This window comes from Hypanus sabinus, chromosome 1 (assembly GCF_030144855.1).
Source record: "Hypanus sabinus isolate sHypSab1 chromosome 1, sHypSab1.hap1, whole genome shotgun sequence".
NCBI lineage: Eukaryota > Metazoa > Chordata > Chondrichthyes > Myliobatiformes > Dasyatidae > Hypanus > Hypanus sabinus.
Genome location: NC_082706.1, coordinates 136,474,627 through 136,491,961, shown reverse-complemented (window position 1 = coordinate 136,491,961; position 17,335 = coordinate 136,474,627). Strand labels below are relative to the sequence as shown.

At 40.1% G+C, this 17,335-nt stretch overlaps 1 protein-coding gene across 2 annotated transcripts in view; it reads left to right on the top strand.

Moving 5' to 3' along the window:
• Positions 1–14,028, top strand: part of LOC132398003 (intermembrane lipid transfer protein VPS13B-like) — a 1,044,617-nt gene extending 1,030,589 nt beyond the window's left edge. For both annotated transcript variants that reach the window (XM_059976892.1, XM_059976883.1), the window contains exons 59-62: positions 524–694; positions 7,669–7,771; positions 7,956–8,205; positions 13,373–14,028. In XM_059976892.1, coding sequence (XP_059832875.1) covers positions 524–694; positions 7,669–7,771; positions 7,956–8,205; positions 13,373–13,621 — 773 coding nt within the window. In that variant the 3' untranslated portion in view covers positions 13,622–14,028. The remainder of the gene's footprint in view (positions 1–523; positions 695–7,668; positions 7,772–7,955; positions 8,206–13,372) is intronic.
• Positions 14,029–17,335: the final 3,307 nt, after the last annotated feature.

The following is a 17,335-nucleotide window of genomic DNA, read 5'->3' as shown; positions in this document are numbered from 1 at the left end:
GCATAGTAGTCAGCAGAGATGAATATCGTCAGTGAATGATTAACACTTACCACTAGTAACCAAAGACAATTTTTTTCCCTGCCATGCTACTGGCCAAGAATACCCAATCTCTGAACGAAAGGAGTAAAATTACATTGTGGTAGAGGGAGAATTCAAACGAGCCTTTGAATAAAGTGATGTCGCTTTAAAACAGAGATAACAAAGAATGTCTTCAGCTAGTGGGTGGTGAATCTGGGGAATTTGTTGCTATAGAGGATTGTGGAAGCCAAGTTACTGGGTGTACTTAAGGAAGAGATTGATAGATTTTTGAATGATAAAAGGATTAAGTATCATAGGGAGAAGGTGGGAAACTGAGGTTATACAAAAATCATTCATGATTAAATGCTGAGCAGACTTGATGGGCTGAATGGTCTAATTCTCCTGTATTTTTTGCTCTACTTTCTTGGAGTATGAGTGAAAGCAATATGGCATATCTGCAGAGAAGGCCAGCTTGCATTGTTACCTTTTCTCTTTGACATTCCAGGTGCCATTGCTGGTATTGTGGATCAGCCAATGCAGAATTTCCAGAAGACGTCGGAGGTTTCAGCTGGCCGCAAAGCCAAGGATGTAATCTCGGGAGTGGGCAAGGGGATTGTGGGAGTTCTCACCAAACCAATAGGTGGGGCTGCAGAGCTTGTCTCCCAGACCGGCTATGGTAAGTATTCCCAATTGTTATTACCGTCACACTGCTCCTTTGTAGTAACACATCTTGTACAGTATTTGCCTCCCTCCCCAGAAATACAATGATTCAAACACAAACCGTTCCATGTTCACTGACAACAAACACAACAACTGATACTCACAGAACACCTTTCCATGAATATTAGTAAACAAAATTTGATCCAAATCCTTTCAAGAGGTTTTGGGGCAGTCTGGGCACAGTAAATTTAAAGTAATATCTTAAAGGAGGCAGGGAGTCAAAGATATTTAGAGGAGGGATTCAAGATTATAGCAGGACCTTGGCCTTTAAAGGTATTGATATTGGTTTATTATTGTTACATACAGTATGCTGGCATACAGTGAAAAATTTCTTGGATACTGTTCATATAGACCAATTCATTACACAGTGCATTCAAATAGAACAAGGTAGAACAATAGCAATGCAGAATAAAGTGTAGCAGCTACAGAAGATATGCAGTGCAGGTAAATAATAACAATCATAATAACATACACAAAATGCTGAAGAACTCAGCATCCATGGAAATGAACGAACAGCTGACATTTTAGGCCGAGATCTGTCTTCAGGACTGGAAAAGAAGGGGAAAGATGCTGGAATAAACAGGTAGGAGGACGGGAAGAAGGATAGCTCATAGGTGATAGGTGATGCCAGGTAGGTGGGAAAGGTAAAGTGCTGATAGAAGAAGAGAGTGGACCTTAGGAGGAAGAGCACCAGGGGGATGTGATAGGAAGGTGAGAAGAGGTAAGGAACCAGAGTGGGGATTAGGAGGGGCGAGGAAGGGATTTTTTCAATATTTTAAGATTATAACAGTAGATTATGTGATCAAGAATCCATACTTATCATACTAGGGAACTATTTAGTAGCTTTATAACAGCAAAACAGAAGCTGTCTTTGAACCTGGTGATACATGCTTTCAGGCTTTTGTATCTTCCTCTTGATAGAAGGGGAGGTGGAGGGAGAAGAAGAATGTCCATGGAGAAGAGGCTGGTTCCTTTGATGGTCTGAGCAGTATCCACAACTCTCTGCAGCTTCTTGCAGTTATATGCAGAGTAGCTGTCCTACCAAGCTGTTATGCATCCAGTTAGGACCTGGACTGGCATCTTTTCCATTAAGTAGATGAATTACAAAAGGGGAGGCACAAGAAACCAGATCTGGGAGAGATCTGAAATATTCAAGAGCTGTCAAGCTGTTTCTCTACAGCTATGATGCTGCATTATTAAAATGCATTAAAGTGATTAAAATATAAAATAGACCAAGAATGTAGAAGGATTTAATAATTAGGATTTTAAGTAACTGGGAGCCATTCCAGATCAGAGAGTACAGAGCTGATTACTGAACAGGACTTGATGAGCTTTAGGATATGGGCTGTACAGTTCCAAATGATAATTAAAGAATGGATGAGTGACACAGCAATAAATAGATGCTATGAATCCAGGAAAAAAATCAGGGAAATTTGATTGAAATAACAAATGGTTGCACAGTTGCATCTAGTAAGAGGAAGTCAGCTATTGTTATAAAAACTTTAAAATACATTTAAGATTTAGAAATTAGTTAAAATACTAATTTTTTAAAAAATGAAGTAAAGTAATTACTTAATTAATGAAGTAAAAATTGGTGACCTCACTTGAATGAACTGCAGACTCTGGGGTGGACCTACTGGGAAAAGCGACCTGCTTTGGATAGTATCATCCTGTTTTGATGCAACTGGAGCAACGTTTCTTACTTTGTTCAGGGTTCCACTGAGCAAGTTGACCTTTACTTTGAGAGGGTACTGCCTGAGGTTTTCAGTTTCAGTTTGATTCCACTAGTTGCAATGTAGTTTTGCATTTCCAACTGAAGTTATTTGAGTATTATTTTCTGCATGTACTTGTAAGGTTAACAAAAGTTATGTTGGTTGTCAAACAAACCATAGAACAAACATGGAATTTCCCTGCTGTGTTTGGCTCAGTAATACACCATGTGATGCCTGGCACTCCTCAGATTGGTTAAGATGAATATTTTCTGTGCATAATACCAGTTTTTCAGTTCCTAGATAAATGCAGTCATGTTTCAATCATTCAGACCTTCATGCTTATTCCACTATTCAATGGCCATTCTTTATGTCAACTCCACATTTAATTTATCGCCTGAAATCTCTCTTGACAAGAACTTAATTTCACTTGAATTTTCAGCTGACTAACCTCAGTAGAGAAATTTTCAGATCTGACTCATGTTCTATATAGAAGTTCTTCTCCTTTGCTTCTGTGGGTTCTAAGCTGGTTAGTGTGCAGCTTGTAGACTCAGCTACAGGTGGAATGGATAGTAAGGAAAGTGGTGTACGCCTTTCAGAACTTATGCTGGGTTTCTAATAAAGATACTTGAGGTTCTCAGTGGCATCTTGCATGCTTCTGCTCCAATTTGTGCAGCCATGGGCAAAGATCTTTTAAAAGGAAGAAAGGCTTGAGAGCACTTGCCACCAGATTGAAGAGAAGCTTCTATCCTGCTTTTATTAGATTTTTGAACAGACTGCTCAAATGTTAAGAGATAAACTCTTGCACTCAGGATCTCCCAATAAATCTCATTTCTTTCTGAAACTTAAATAAGAGTTTTTTTTTTGTCTTCTTGTTGTCTTCTGCGCTCTGGTTGTATGCACAAGTTGGGCAGTCTTTCATTGTTTCTGTTATGGTTATTATTCTATAAGATTTATTGAGACTGACCACAGGAGAGTTAATCTCAGGGTTGTATATGGTGACATATACGTACTCTGATAATAAATTTACTTTGAGCTTAGTGGCCCTTGTACATTATTTGTCTACCTGCACTGCACTTTCTATGTAACTCTATTCTGTTTTCTTTTTATTTCTCAGTGTAATTATAGATGGCATGACTTGTTTGGGTGACATGAAAAATGAAAGCTTTTCATTGTAACCAATACCAAAAAATAACTATCAGTTAGATTCCTGCATTTTTCAAGGAGACTTTGAGAACAACTTAGTTTCATTTTCTCTGTTCTCAGGGATGGATGCAACTTAAATGTCTCACTGCACTTGGGAATATAGCCAAATTTATCCATTGGCTCTGAATTTTTCAGCCATTTTCTTATCACAGTGTGTGAAAACCTGTATCCATTTATTTTCATCTTCACATCGTACTGGTAACCTTTCGTAGTAGAAGGAGCACAGAGCAGAGGGTCACTTTTTGGAGTTTAAAGTGAAGATTTTGAAAGAAGTGGCTTGCTGTTCAGAGCTGGCTGAATCATTGGAACCTCAGTGCCAAAAAGTCATGGGGTCATGGAGCATGGAAACAGGCCACCTGGCCCAACTCACCTAGCCAAATGTGTTGCTCAACAGCTAGTCCCATCTGCCTTAATTTGGCCCATAGCCCTCTAAACCCCACCTGTCTAGATGGCTTTTAAGTGCTACTAATTTTCCCAGCTCAGACATTACTTATGACAGCTCATTCCAACTACATAACACCCTTTGCGTGAAGAAACTGCCCCTGATATCACTTTTAAACCTTTTGCCTCTGATCTTAAACCTATGCTCCCCTGTTGTTAGCACCTCTTCCCTTGGAAAAAAAAGGTATGTGTCTTCACCCTGTCTCTGCCCCTTGTGATCTATATAGCACTGGGAGAGGTCGATGACATCGTGCAAGAGATCTTTTCAAGCGTCTGGTAACAGTGGGATATCAGCTGTCTTAAGCATGGTGGTGCATGTTTTCAAGCTTTGGTATGTACTGTCAATGGAAATTGATAGAAGAGAGAATGACCAGGGTGAGAAGGGGGTTTTTGATAATGCTGACTGCTTTCCCAAATGAAGGAAACAGAAACAACATCAATATTTCTTGGTAATTTTTCCATAAAAAGTAGTGTATGGAGGATAGTTGCAGACACAGTATATGGATAAAATTAATCTCTGTTATGCACAAGATGGTCAAGCTTGATTGACAGGGGTATTAGCCATTCATGTTCACTCTAGCTAGCTATAGCATTGTACTTGCAGCAGCTATTCGTGAATATAGAAAATTAGACCTTGCGCTTCCTTCCCCAGCCCCAAAAGCTTCAGTCTTTCATCCAGTGAAGGACTGCTTTGCACAGAACTGGAAAACTGGAGAGGTTTTCCAGCCTCTCACTAATTTGACTGCCATACAGCAATGAAGTTCATCGCCACTGTGTTTGGAAGGAGAAAATCAGCTCAGATGTCCACTCCCAACAGCTTGAGCCTTGTGTCAAGTATGTGTAGACTTGAATGAGAATAGAAATTTGATATTCTCAAAAATGAACTCAATACTGTTAAACACACAAATTAATAAACAGAGTGAGCAGCTTTCACAAGCTCAGGGTATTCCAGTGCTCTTAGCAGCCAATTACGTATTTTTGAAATGTTGGTCACTGTTGCAGATTAGACAACAGGGTGATTAATTTGCACTACAGTCCCATAGATTAGTGAGATGATGACCAGATGTTTGTTTCTGTGACGTTGACCAGGCTGCTTTGAGATCTCCCTTGTTCTTTGTAAGTAAGTCTTGGTATGTTTTACATCTACTGAGAGAGCAGATTACACCATGGTTTAGTGTGTCTTCTGAAAGTGGCACCTGCAATATTACTGCACACCCTCAGTACTACATTGAAAGAGACCGAAGCAACACACACAAAATCTGGAAGAACTCAGCAGGTCAGGCAACATCTATGGAAATGAATTTACATGAAACAGTTGATGTTTCAGGCCGAGACCCTTCATCAGGACTGGAAAGGAAGGGGTAGACACCAGAATAAAAAGGTGGGAGAACAGGAAAGAGGAAAAGCTAGATGGAGATAGTTGAAGCCAGATGAGAGGGAAAAGTCAAGGGCTGGAGAAGAAGGAATCTGATAGGAGAAGGAAGAAGAAGAAGGGACACCAAGGAGAAGTGATAGGCAGATGAGAACAGGTAAGAGTACAGAGTAGTGAATAGAATATGAGCTGTTACGAATGTGCCACAACTCTGAGGGGCCGAAGGGTACAAAGTAGCCCCCTCCTTTTTGAGAATCGCAAGATCGCTATTAATTCAGGTCTGGGACCCGGGAAATGAGAGAGAGACACGCAGGATCCTCAAGGTTTGGAATGTGTCCTGGGCCTCCGAAAGACAAAGCCACGGATAACGGCCATTGTCTCTGGGAGACGGAATTGTGTATTGAGTACTGTACTATTTATTTGAAGCCCTCAGGGAATGACCAAAGTGGGCTTGGTTGGGGGATGGCATCATTTCAACCTGATTGACATCTGAGACCCCGTGAGTAAGGATAAAAGAGGGTCTGGGGAACAACCCCTTTAGACGCACCAGGAGAAACGCTAGAAATCCCATTACAGCGTTTAATAGCGACAGCCGGTGGGGCCCGCATGCATCCTTTCCCGTTGCCTGGGATTGGCAGGACTGACCACAGAAGAACAGCTTAGCTAAACGGAAAAGGACACCAACGACATTTTGAAGGATCGACATCATAAAAAAGGAAACTCTGGCAAGTTCCAAAATCTCTCTCTCTTGACTCCAACCAAAGGCTGCAGCCTGAATGAACTTGAGTGACTTTTATATTTCAATCGGACAATACATTATCCCCTAGACAACGATAGAGCTTATTTCTTATTGATTATTATTATACCTGCACTTTTAGATTTAGTATTGATGATGTATATTATCTGTATGTTTGCATTGATATTATTTTTGTGTATCTTTATCAATAAATACTGTTAAAAATAGTACCATCAGACTTCAATGGACCTCTCTATCTTTGCTGGTAAGTTACCCAGTTATGGGGTATGTTACAGAGCGAAGTGGGAGGGAAAGGAAAAAGACAAAACGTTACCGGAAGGAAAATTTGATATTCATGAAAGAATATGAGGTGTTGCTCTTCCACCCTGAAAGTGGTCTCATCATGGCAGAAGAGGAAGCCATGGACTGGCATGTCAGAATGGGATTGGAGATGGGAACTAAATTGGTTGACCACTGAGAAATTTCACTTCAGGTGGATGGATCAGAGTTGCTCAACAGAGCGGTCCCCAGCAGTTCACATCGAAGGGCACTAGATGCAGTACATGACCCCAACAGACTTGCATATTTAGTATTGCCTCACCTGGAAGGACTGTTTGTGGCCCTGAAAGGAGGTAATCGAGTATAGATTTGTTCCTCTAGTTTCTGTTATATCTTTCAGATCCTTCAGACTCTGAAGTGAGGGTTAAATTAGGATTAAGTTACAGATGGGCAAGGTACCAAAGACCAATCAGTTTATGCAAGGGTGAATAACATGACTCTCAGCGTATATGCTCACTAAACATAAGATGCCTGTCAGAGACATAATAATATTCCACAGGAGAACTCAAAGTGTAGAGGGTGGGTGAGCTTTATGAAGAAATTACAGTTTAATAGTGTAAACTAAGCCCTGAGCTTCTGCAACAATTGGATTGGGGGGGAAGAGGGGTAGAAAGTTTCATATGTTCAACCTCATATGTGTTTTGAATGCCAAACATGTTTTTTTTAAATTTGTTTAAATCGTGCTATTCTGATGATTTGGTTTAAAGATAACCCTGTGACCATAATAAGAAATGGATATATTTGGGAAATGAGATTTTTTCTCGTAACCATACAACCAAGAACTACTATACAAGCAAAATTATCATACTTGAATGTTGAGCTAATGTAGTTGTCATAGTATATAGAAATCAACCATTAGTTTTAAATGACCATATTTGCTCTGTTAGTTGGGAAACTCTCCCGCCACCTCACCCATCCTGGCAGTCCGACAATGCTTTCCCTTAGCATTTATGAGATTGGCTTTATACATTTTAATTTTTGACACTATTATATAGTTCTGCCTTTTACGTAATTGTGGTTAAAGAGGTGACTATCCCTATCAATCTGTTCCAAACACATTACATCATTTCAGCACTGCTTTGCTGCCGAGTTAAGTACAAGTAAGAATCTTGTCTTTATTGCTCTAGGTATTTTACATGGAGCTGGACTTTGTCAACTTCCCAAGCAGAGGTTTCACCCCACTGAGCAGCAGACTGACCAGGCCCCAAACAGCCACGTCAAATATGTCTGGTAAGAGTATTCTGGCAGTCAGTCATTTTTATGATAGCATTATTCATTACATTAGTCTGGCTTTGTATCAAGCTAACAGGTCATTTATCTTGGAAAGATTTGTTTCTTACACAAAATGTTTTGGTTCAGGAATTTTAAATAAAAAATATTAATGGTATCTGTTCAACATTTTGTGTTCTGACAGGAAAATGCTCCAGTCTTTGGGCAGACCTGAAGTCTTTATGGCCCTGGAAGTTGTAATAGTGAGCAACTCTGGACAGGAATACCAAGGATGCCTTCTGCTCACCTCTGAGGTGTTGTTTGTGGTCAGTGTTAGCGAGGATACACAGCAGCAGGCGTTTCCAGTCACCGAGATCGAATGCAGCCTACATCCAAAGACAGAGAACTTACTCTGCATTATGCTCAAACAACAAAGGGTATCTTATGACAGTGAGGTAAAGTGCATTTGAATTGGAACTTCCCTGGGAAGAGGGCAGCCTTGGGTTTGATCAGTGGTAATTATTTATTCTTGGAGAAATATTACCATCTTGTATGATGTTAAATTGCAAATCTTTTGTCTCAGCTGTTTATACTAATATGAGTTGCCCTCTTAGGTAAAACCCATAATCCTGGTGTCAGACATCAGGAAAATATTCCTAGGTGTCTGAAGAATAGGCATCTTGAGTTGACAAGAATTTTCTCCACCAAATGACTTGGATGAGATGGTAATTTTTTTTTTAAATAGATGCTGGAAAATACAAAATATATTAAAAAAACGAGTTGCTGGAAATTCTCAGCAGATTAGGCAGCGTCTGTGGAGAGAGAAGTAGAATTAGCATTTCAGGTCAAAGACGCTTCATCAGAACCTTTTATTGAGGTGGTGACAATCATCCATAATGTGAGTTTACATGGAGAGTTTGTTCAACCACTTAACAATGCAGCTAAGAATCAATCCTATTGATATAATTCAGGTTATCACATACAAGTCCAACTGAAAAGATTTTTCTCTGTAAATGTCCCAATAGCCATGATGGGATTTCAGCTTACACCCCCTGGATCATTAGTCCAGGTCTATGATTTGCTAGTCCAATAATTTAACCTCTGTGCCAACATTCCCTTTTGTAAATAATACAGTAAATCTATAGAGTCCCTTATTGAAATTAAACTAGGTTAAAATTATGATCATTCATGCATCTTACCCAACATTGAACAATTGTGCTGCTAACATTGCTTTTAATTTGCTGGTTCCATTATTTATACCATATGATTGAACATTGCTAATGAAGTCAACTTAAGTTACTGTGCAGTGGAGAAAAGACAGTATCAACTTGGGGAGACTAATCCTTACTGAGGAGTCAAGGGTTCAAGGATAATCACTACCATTTCCAGTAGAGAAATCAGAAAATCCTTAACCCTGAAATTGGGTAGGTTCAAAGTTCAGAGTAAATTTTATTATCAAATGATATATATACAGTGCCTATAAAAAGTATTCATCCTCTCAGAAGTTTTTGTATTTTATTGTTTTACAACATTGAATCACAGTGGATTTAATTTGGCTTTTTTGATATTGATAAATGAAAAAGACTCTTGTGTGTCAAAGTGATCCAAGTTAATTACAAATATAAAACACAATAATTGATTGCATAAGTATTCACCCCTTCAAGTCAGTATGTAGTAGATGTATCATTGCCAAAGTTACAGTATTGAGTCTGTGTGGATAAATCTTTTATCAACTTTGCACATCTGACACTGCAATTTTTCCCTATTCTTTACAAAACTGCTCAAGCTCTAGCATATTTCATGAGGATTGTGAGTGAACAGGCCTTTTCAAGTCCAGCCACAAATTCTCAGTTGGATTGAGGTCTGGAATCTGACTTGGCCACTCTAGGACCTTAACTTTGTTGTTTTTAAGCCATTCCTGTGTAGTTTTGGCTTTGTGCTTGGGGTCATTGTCTTGCTGGAAAACAAACCTCCCAAGTCGAGGTTCTCCTGCAGACTGCATCAGGTTTTCTTCCAGCATTTCCCTGTACTTTGCTGCATTCATTTTACTCTCCATCTTCACAAGCCTTCCAGGGCCTGCTGCAGTGAAGCATCCCCACAGTATGATGCAGCCACCACCATGCTTCATGGTCGGAATGGTATGTATTTGGTGATGTGCATGCTTGGCTTGCACCAAACATAGCTTTTAGTCTGATGGCTAAAATGCTCAACATTGGTTTCATCAGACCATACAACCTTCTTCCTCCTGACTTAAGAACCTCCCACATGCCTTCTGGCAAACCCATGCTGAGATTTTATCTGTTTTTTTTTTCAACAGTGGCTTTTCTTTTGCCATTCTTCCATAAAGCAGTAACTGGTGAAGCACCCGGGTAACGGTTGTTGTATGCAGACTCTCCCATCTCAGCCAGTAAAGCTTTTAGCTCCTCCAGAGTTGTCATAATTCTATTGGTGGCCTCCATCACTAACCTCCTTGTTCCACAGTCACTCAGTTTTAGAGGACGGCCTGATCTAGGCAAATTTAGAGCTGTACCACATTCTTTCCATTTCTTGATGATTGACTTAACTGTACTCCAACAGATATTCAGTGACTTGGTAATTTTCTTGTATCCATCTCCTGGTTTGTGCTTTTCAATAACCTTTTTGCAGAGTTACTTGGAGTGTTCTTTGGTCTTCATGGTGTAGGTTTTGCCAGGATACTGACTCACCAACAGTTGGATATTCAAGATACAGGTGTATTTTTACTTCAATCACTTGTAACACCTTGACTGCACACAAGTCTCCAAAACGGATCGCCATTTAACTAATTATGTGATTTCTAAAATCAGTTAGTTGCACCTGAGATGGTTTGGTGTGTCACATTAAAGAGGTCCTCAGTCCAACTGAGATTTTGTGGCTGGGCTTGAAAAGGGCTGTTCACTCAGGATTCCCATGCAATCTGACAGAGCTTGAGCAGTTTTATAAGGAAGAATGGGGCAAAATTGCAGTGTTCAGATGTGCAAAGCTCTTAGAGACTTATCTACACAGACTCAAGACCAATTGCAGCCAATGACACATCTACTAAATACTGACTTGAAGAGATGAATACTTATGCAATCGTTTTGTGTTTTATATCTGTAATTAATTTAGATCACTTTATTGAGATCTATTTTTGCTTTGACATGGAAGAGTCTTTTTCTGTTGATCTTTGTCAAAAAAGGCCAAATTAAATTTGCTGTGATTCAATGTTGTAAAACAATAAAACAAGAAAAATTCTAAAGGGGGAGGGGTTGAATACTTTTTATAGGCACTGTATTTCACCATATATAACTCTTGAGATTCATTTTGTTGTGGGCGAATCTATAGAGTATAACAGGATCAATGAAAGTTCAACCAGGGTGCAGAAGACAACAAAATATGCAAATGCAAATATAAATAAGTAAGAAGAATGTGAGATAATGAGATAAAGAGTCCCTAAAGTGAGATCATTGGTTGTGGATACATTTCAACGATGGGGCGTGAGTCTAGTAATCCCCTTTTATTCCAAGGTCCTGATGTTTGAGGGGTAGTAACAGTTCTGGAACCTGGTGATGCAAGTCCTGCAACACTTGTGCTTTTACCTGATAGCAGCAGCAAAAGGAGAGAATGGCTTGGGTGGTGGGGATTCTGATGATGGATGCTGCTTTCCTACAACAGCATTTCATAGAGGCGTGCTTAGTGATTGGGAGGGCTTTACCCATTGTGTACTGGGCCAAATCCACTACCTTTTCCGGTCAAGGGCATTGGTGAATCTGTAACCAGAAGCACTGGTTGCTTCCATGCTTTGAAAGAGAAATTAGCTGTACATACAAGGATTAAAGAGTAGAATGTTGTAGTGAACAGGTTAATTGAAGAGCTCCAGGAGGAGGGAACATTGAAATTCTATTTCTAGTATTAGTACTTCAGTATTTATAATTTTGTAACCAATGAGGGATAGGATCATTTTAGGTCTAATCATTCTTCTCTTTGGCCACCTGTAATACCCTTCCAACAGGTCAGCACAGGGAAATTCAAGGGTTTTGTTTCTTTAGTTTCCTCGAGAGTCAGAGAATTTTACAGAGTTGAACACATCCTTTGACCCATTTTGTTCATGTCTTCTATAGCTACTTAACATTTGCTTGGATTTGGCCCATATTCCTCTCAAAATCTTTCCTATCTCTGCTGCTATCTGATTAAGTTTTAACCTTTGTAATTATAGCTGCCTGTACCCCCTCCTTTTGAAACTTGTTTCACGGACATATCACTGTCTGTGAGGAAAAATTTGTTACCTCTCAAGTCTCCTTTACATTTTTCCCCTTTTTCCTTAAACCTGCACCCTTTGTTTTTAGGATTCCTTACCCTGGGGAAAAAGTCTGTGACCATTGACCTCATCTATGACCCTCATGATTTTATAAATCTAGATAAGGGTACCCCTCAGCCTCCTACACTCCGGGGAAAACAATCTCTGTCTATTCAGTCTTTTATGTTGCTAATTAAATTACAGTAGCTTTATGCATTTATAATTGAATATGTTATTACTTTAAGTATGCTTTTTAATTTTAACTAAATGTATTAAATAAGTTTCTGCTGCACATGCCTCTGATGATTGGAGATGCGCAGACAGTTGAAGAGCTGTCAGAAGCTGTTTGAACACCATACTGGCCTGGCCTCAAGATCTGCCACCAGTGGTCCAAAGGCCACTCGCTGAGCAGTTTGCCCTGAATGGACAGTTCAGATGGGTATCACTGTTTTCTGACTGTTGGACTGTATTCACGTCATAAACCCTGCCACCCTCTACACTTTCAGCTCAGGATTTAGAGTGCTCACCTTTGGAATATTGTTGTTTCTCAGGCAGGCATCCTGTACATTGCTGAGTATAAATAATGGTAAAACATCAAGTCAGTGTTACAAAAATGAAGTCAAATCCTCATCAAGCGAAAGGATGTTCTATTGTGTTTATTCACCCCTGAATTCACTTATTCCAGTCTGTAGGGTCTGCAGAATCGTAGGGCCAGGGCTCTGGCAGGTAACTGAGACCACTGACCATGCTGAGTTAGTAATTTAATGCAGGACATTTTGGCTCCCGACTCTGGTTAAAGGTGTGGAATGGGCAGTATTGATTTAGTTTGCATTTTCAATAGACCAATGTACTGTATTGATAGGTGACTGAATAGAGGTGCCACAGTAACACAGCTGGTAAAGTATATAGTTCAATACTGACCTCCGGTGCTAACTCTGTGATCTTCACACATTCTCCTTGTGACCACATTGGTACTCTCCTGGTGCTGCAGTTTCCTCTCACAATATTCATAGAAAAGCTTAATTTGACAACATAATTGTAAAAAACTAAATGAAAATGAACACAATTAGAACAAAGTCCATGATGGGGCAGAAGTGGTCATGGTGTTGCTGTACTGAGGTAAGGATTAAGGTTGTGCAAGTTGGTTCAAGAACCAAATGATCAAAGGGAATTACCTGCTCTTAAACCTCCAAGCTTCTAGTTTAGTATAAATGGGTGCTTGATGGTCAGTGCAGATCCTATGGGCTGAAGGAGAAATTTCTGTGCTGTGTTATTCTACCCACTGATCATGTTTTATTGGCCAATTAATTTTGTTTTCTCTTGTACAGGGGGATGGTATCCGAGAGAGGCTTTCTGAACAGCAGTATGAGCGACTGGTGGACTATGTCACAAGGACGTCGCATTTCATCATTCCCAGCAGTGCAGCTATGCAGCAGGCTGCCCAGGTGGTTGTAGTTGATCCTCCAGCTGTCAGGACCAAAATTTACCAATATCTTGTTGATCAGCACTATGGAAGTGTGTTTGTGAGCAAGTTTGCTATGGTGAAAAACAAGGCACTGCGAAAGGGATTTCATTAGCCCCACAGCACTGGCAAAGTCAAAGATAATTATTTTCAAGTAATGCAAAATGCTGACCTCTTTCTGATTTAATATTCTTAGCTAGATTCAGTTAAGTGCATCACAATCCAGTCATAAGAATCTTTAATTAAATGTGTGATCTGGGTCAATTTATTTATGGAATTTAGTTAATTTGCCTATCTTGATAATGAGCAGTTAATCAAATATGTAAATGCTATGATTAATGGAAAGGGTGTGGCCACTAATACTATTGACACCCTGGTACCTTTTGATACCCTGGAACACTGAAGTAATTCTACCAGCTGCTGTCACCTATTAGATTTTATTATTCTCCAATGCTCATTTCTGCAAAAAGAATTGGTAATATAACTGAAAATACTTAAGATAAATAAATTTTAAAATGAGAATTGAATTGCATACATGTATTTTGTTTAATTGGTTGGAGGAGAAGATTGGCTGAACGGAGATGCAGTGGTGTTTGTGGTGCCGGACAGTGGAGTGGGAGAGGAGCTCAATGCTCAAGCTTCAAAACTTGCTGCAAAGGTTTAAGGATCCCTTATCTGAGCACTCAAAATTCAAGTTTAAAGCTAAAAGAAAATTTATCATCAAAGTACATATATGTCACTGTATACAACACGGAGATTCATTTTCTTGCGGGCATACTCAATAAGTTCATAATAGAATAATAACCATAATAGAGTCAATGAAAGACCACATCAACTTGGGTGTTCAACTAGTATGCAAAATACAACAAGCTGTCCAAATACAAAAAGAAAGAAAGAAACATAATAAATAAGCAATAAATATCTAGAACATGAGATGAAGTATCATTGTAAGTTCGTCCATTGGTTGTAGGAACATTTCAATGAGGGGGCAAGTGAAGTTATCCCCTTTGGTTCAAGAGCCTGAATGTTGAGGGGTAGTAACTGTTCCTGAACTTGGTGGTGAGAGTTCTGAGGCTCCTGTACCACCTTCTTGATAGCAGCAGCAAGAAGATAGCATGGCCTGGTTGATGGGGGTCACTGATAATAGATGTTGCTTTTCTGCGACAATGCTTCATGTAGATGTGCACAATGATGGGGAGGGCTTTTTCTGTGATGGACTGGACAGTATCCTCTACTTTTAGTAGGATTTTCTGTTCAAGGGCATTGGTGTTTCCGTACCAGGCTGTGATGCAGCCAGTCAATATACTCTCCACTGCACATCTACAGAAAAGTTTTAGATGTCAGGCTGAATTTTCACAAACTTCTAAGGACAGGGTCTCTCTAATGCTAACACTGAGCAATTGAAACTTGCTGATCCTCTCCTCCTCTGATACCTCGATGAAGACTGGCTCATGTACCTCTGATTTCTACTTCCACCTGAAGTCAATAATCAGCTCTTTGGTCTTGCTGACATCGAGTAAGAGGTTGCTGTTGTGTCACCTCTGAGCCAGATTTTCAATCTCCCTCCTATATGCTAATTTGTCACCACCTTCGTTTCAGGCTACTAGAGTTGTGTCATCCACATATTTAAATATGGCATTGAAGCTGTGCTTAGTTGCAGGGTCATAAGTGTAAAGCGATAGAACAGGGAGCTAAGCACAAAACCTTGTGTGCACCTATCCAATGCAAATCGTGGCGGAGATGTTGCCAATCCAAACTGACTGATGTCTGCAAGTGAGGAATTTGAGGATCCAGTTGCACAAGGAGGTATTGAGGCCAAGGTCTTGAAGCTTAATGATTTGTTTTGAGGGGAAGATAGTATTGAATGCCTGATGTATGCACCTTTGTTGTTCAGATGTTCCAGGGTTGAGTGAAAAGCCAATGAGATGGCACTTACTGTGGAGCTTGGTTCCATTCCAATTTGCCTATTGGATCAAAGTCACAGGAGTTGATATGTTTCATGACTAACCTCTCAAAACACTTCAGCACCAAGGATGTAAGTGCTACTTAGTGAGAGTCATTGAGACAGATCACCAGTTTCTTCTTGGGCCCGGTATAATTGAAGCCTGCTTGACGCACATGCTGCTGAAGTGAGTGGCCAGAGATCTCAGTGTGGGCACTCAAATCAGTTGATCAGCATGAGATAGTTGCCTCATCTGGGATGGATGCTTTTTGTGGATTCACACTCCCAAAGGCTGTTCACAGGATCATCGGGGTCATCCTGTGATGGGAATTTGTGGTGATTCCTCCATGTTTTGACAGTCAAAGTGAGCATAAAAGACATTGAGCTCATCTGGACCTTGCTGCTTGCTGGCTGCCTAATCAAGGGCATTTAAAAAGCATTTCCATTAATCGTCCAGTGCACTGCCCTCAGCAGTGAAATATGGAATCATCTCCTGCTCTTTGGGATGTGGAGCACTGAACAGTAATAGGTCGTTCAGCCCACAGTGTCTCTGCTGACTACGAAGACAAATTAAATTAATCCCTTGCTTGCATGTAATTCATATTCTTGCACATTCATGTGCCTGTTTAAAAGCTTCTTAAATGCCTCGACCATATTTGCTTCCACTAGCATCCCGGCAACACATTTTGGACATGTCCTTTAATTTTCCTTCCTCTCACCTTAAAGCAGTGCCCTCTAGTACTTCCACAAACAAGGAAAAGTCTGCAGATGCAGAAAATCAAGATAATACTCACAAAATACTGGAGGAACTCAGCAGGCCAAGCAGCATCTATGGAAAAGAGCAAACAGTTGCCATTTCGGGTGGAGACCCTTCATCAGGACTTTCATATTTCAGCTCAAAATATTGACTCTTTACTCTTTTTCATGGGTGCTGCCTGGCCCGCTGAGTTCCTCCAGCATTTTATGTGTGTTGCCCTCTAGTACTTGACACTTCTACTCTGAGAAAAATTTCAAACTACTTACTCTGTCTGTTCCTGTTATAATTTTATAAACTCCTTTAAGATCTTCACTCACCCTCTGGCACTCCAGAGAAAACAATCCAAGTTTGTTCAACCACTCCTTATAGCTAATACTTTCTAATCCAGGCAACATCCCAGTTCATCTCTTCTGCAATCTCTCTAAAGCTTCCAGATTCCTCCTGTAATAGAACACCAGAACTGCACACAATCCATCAGATGTGGATTGTTCTGGCATGGACTATTCTGTCCCAGCTAATGAATCCTGCCCTTTGACCATATCCCAGTTTTTTCCCCTTCACCTATTGAGCCAATTTCCCTTCAAGTTTGGGCCATGACTTGATCTCACTGCCTCACAAACCTTGATCCACCTTCTCCAAACTGAACAGCTGTAGTTCTGGCTCTTTCTGTTGCCCATATCGACACAGTTATGTGACACCATACTCAACCATGTCACTGTATCAATGTTTTAGCCTCCGCACAGGCGTTAGTCCTTGGGTTGGTCATAGTATGTCATACTAATTAATAGTCTTAATAGCTTGAAATATTACCAGCAAGTTTCAGCAAAAGTATCTGTTGAAGAACCTATTGATTTGAAACAAAGGTGGTGAGAAGTTGATAGAGGAAGTCATGTGCTGGATGGGCTTCACAGTTGTGCAAAATTATTGCGAGTGGATTTTGTCCCCATCCTGTCTCCAACCTTGGATCATCTGATCACCACACAGATTTAAAGTGGTCGGCACTTTAAAGAGAAATCGTGAAACACATAAAATGGGGACTGAGCAGGTGATCAGAACTGGGATCACCTGTTCACTCCCCATTTTATCTGTTTCATGATTGCTAGCAGGCTTTCAATTGGCCATATCTCAAG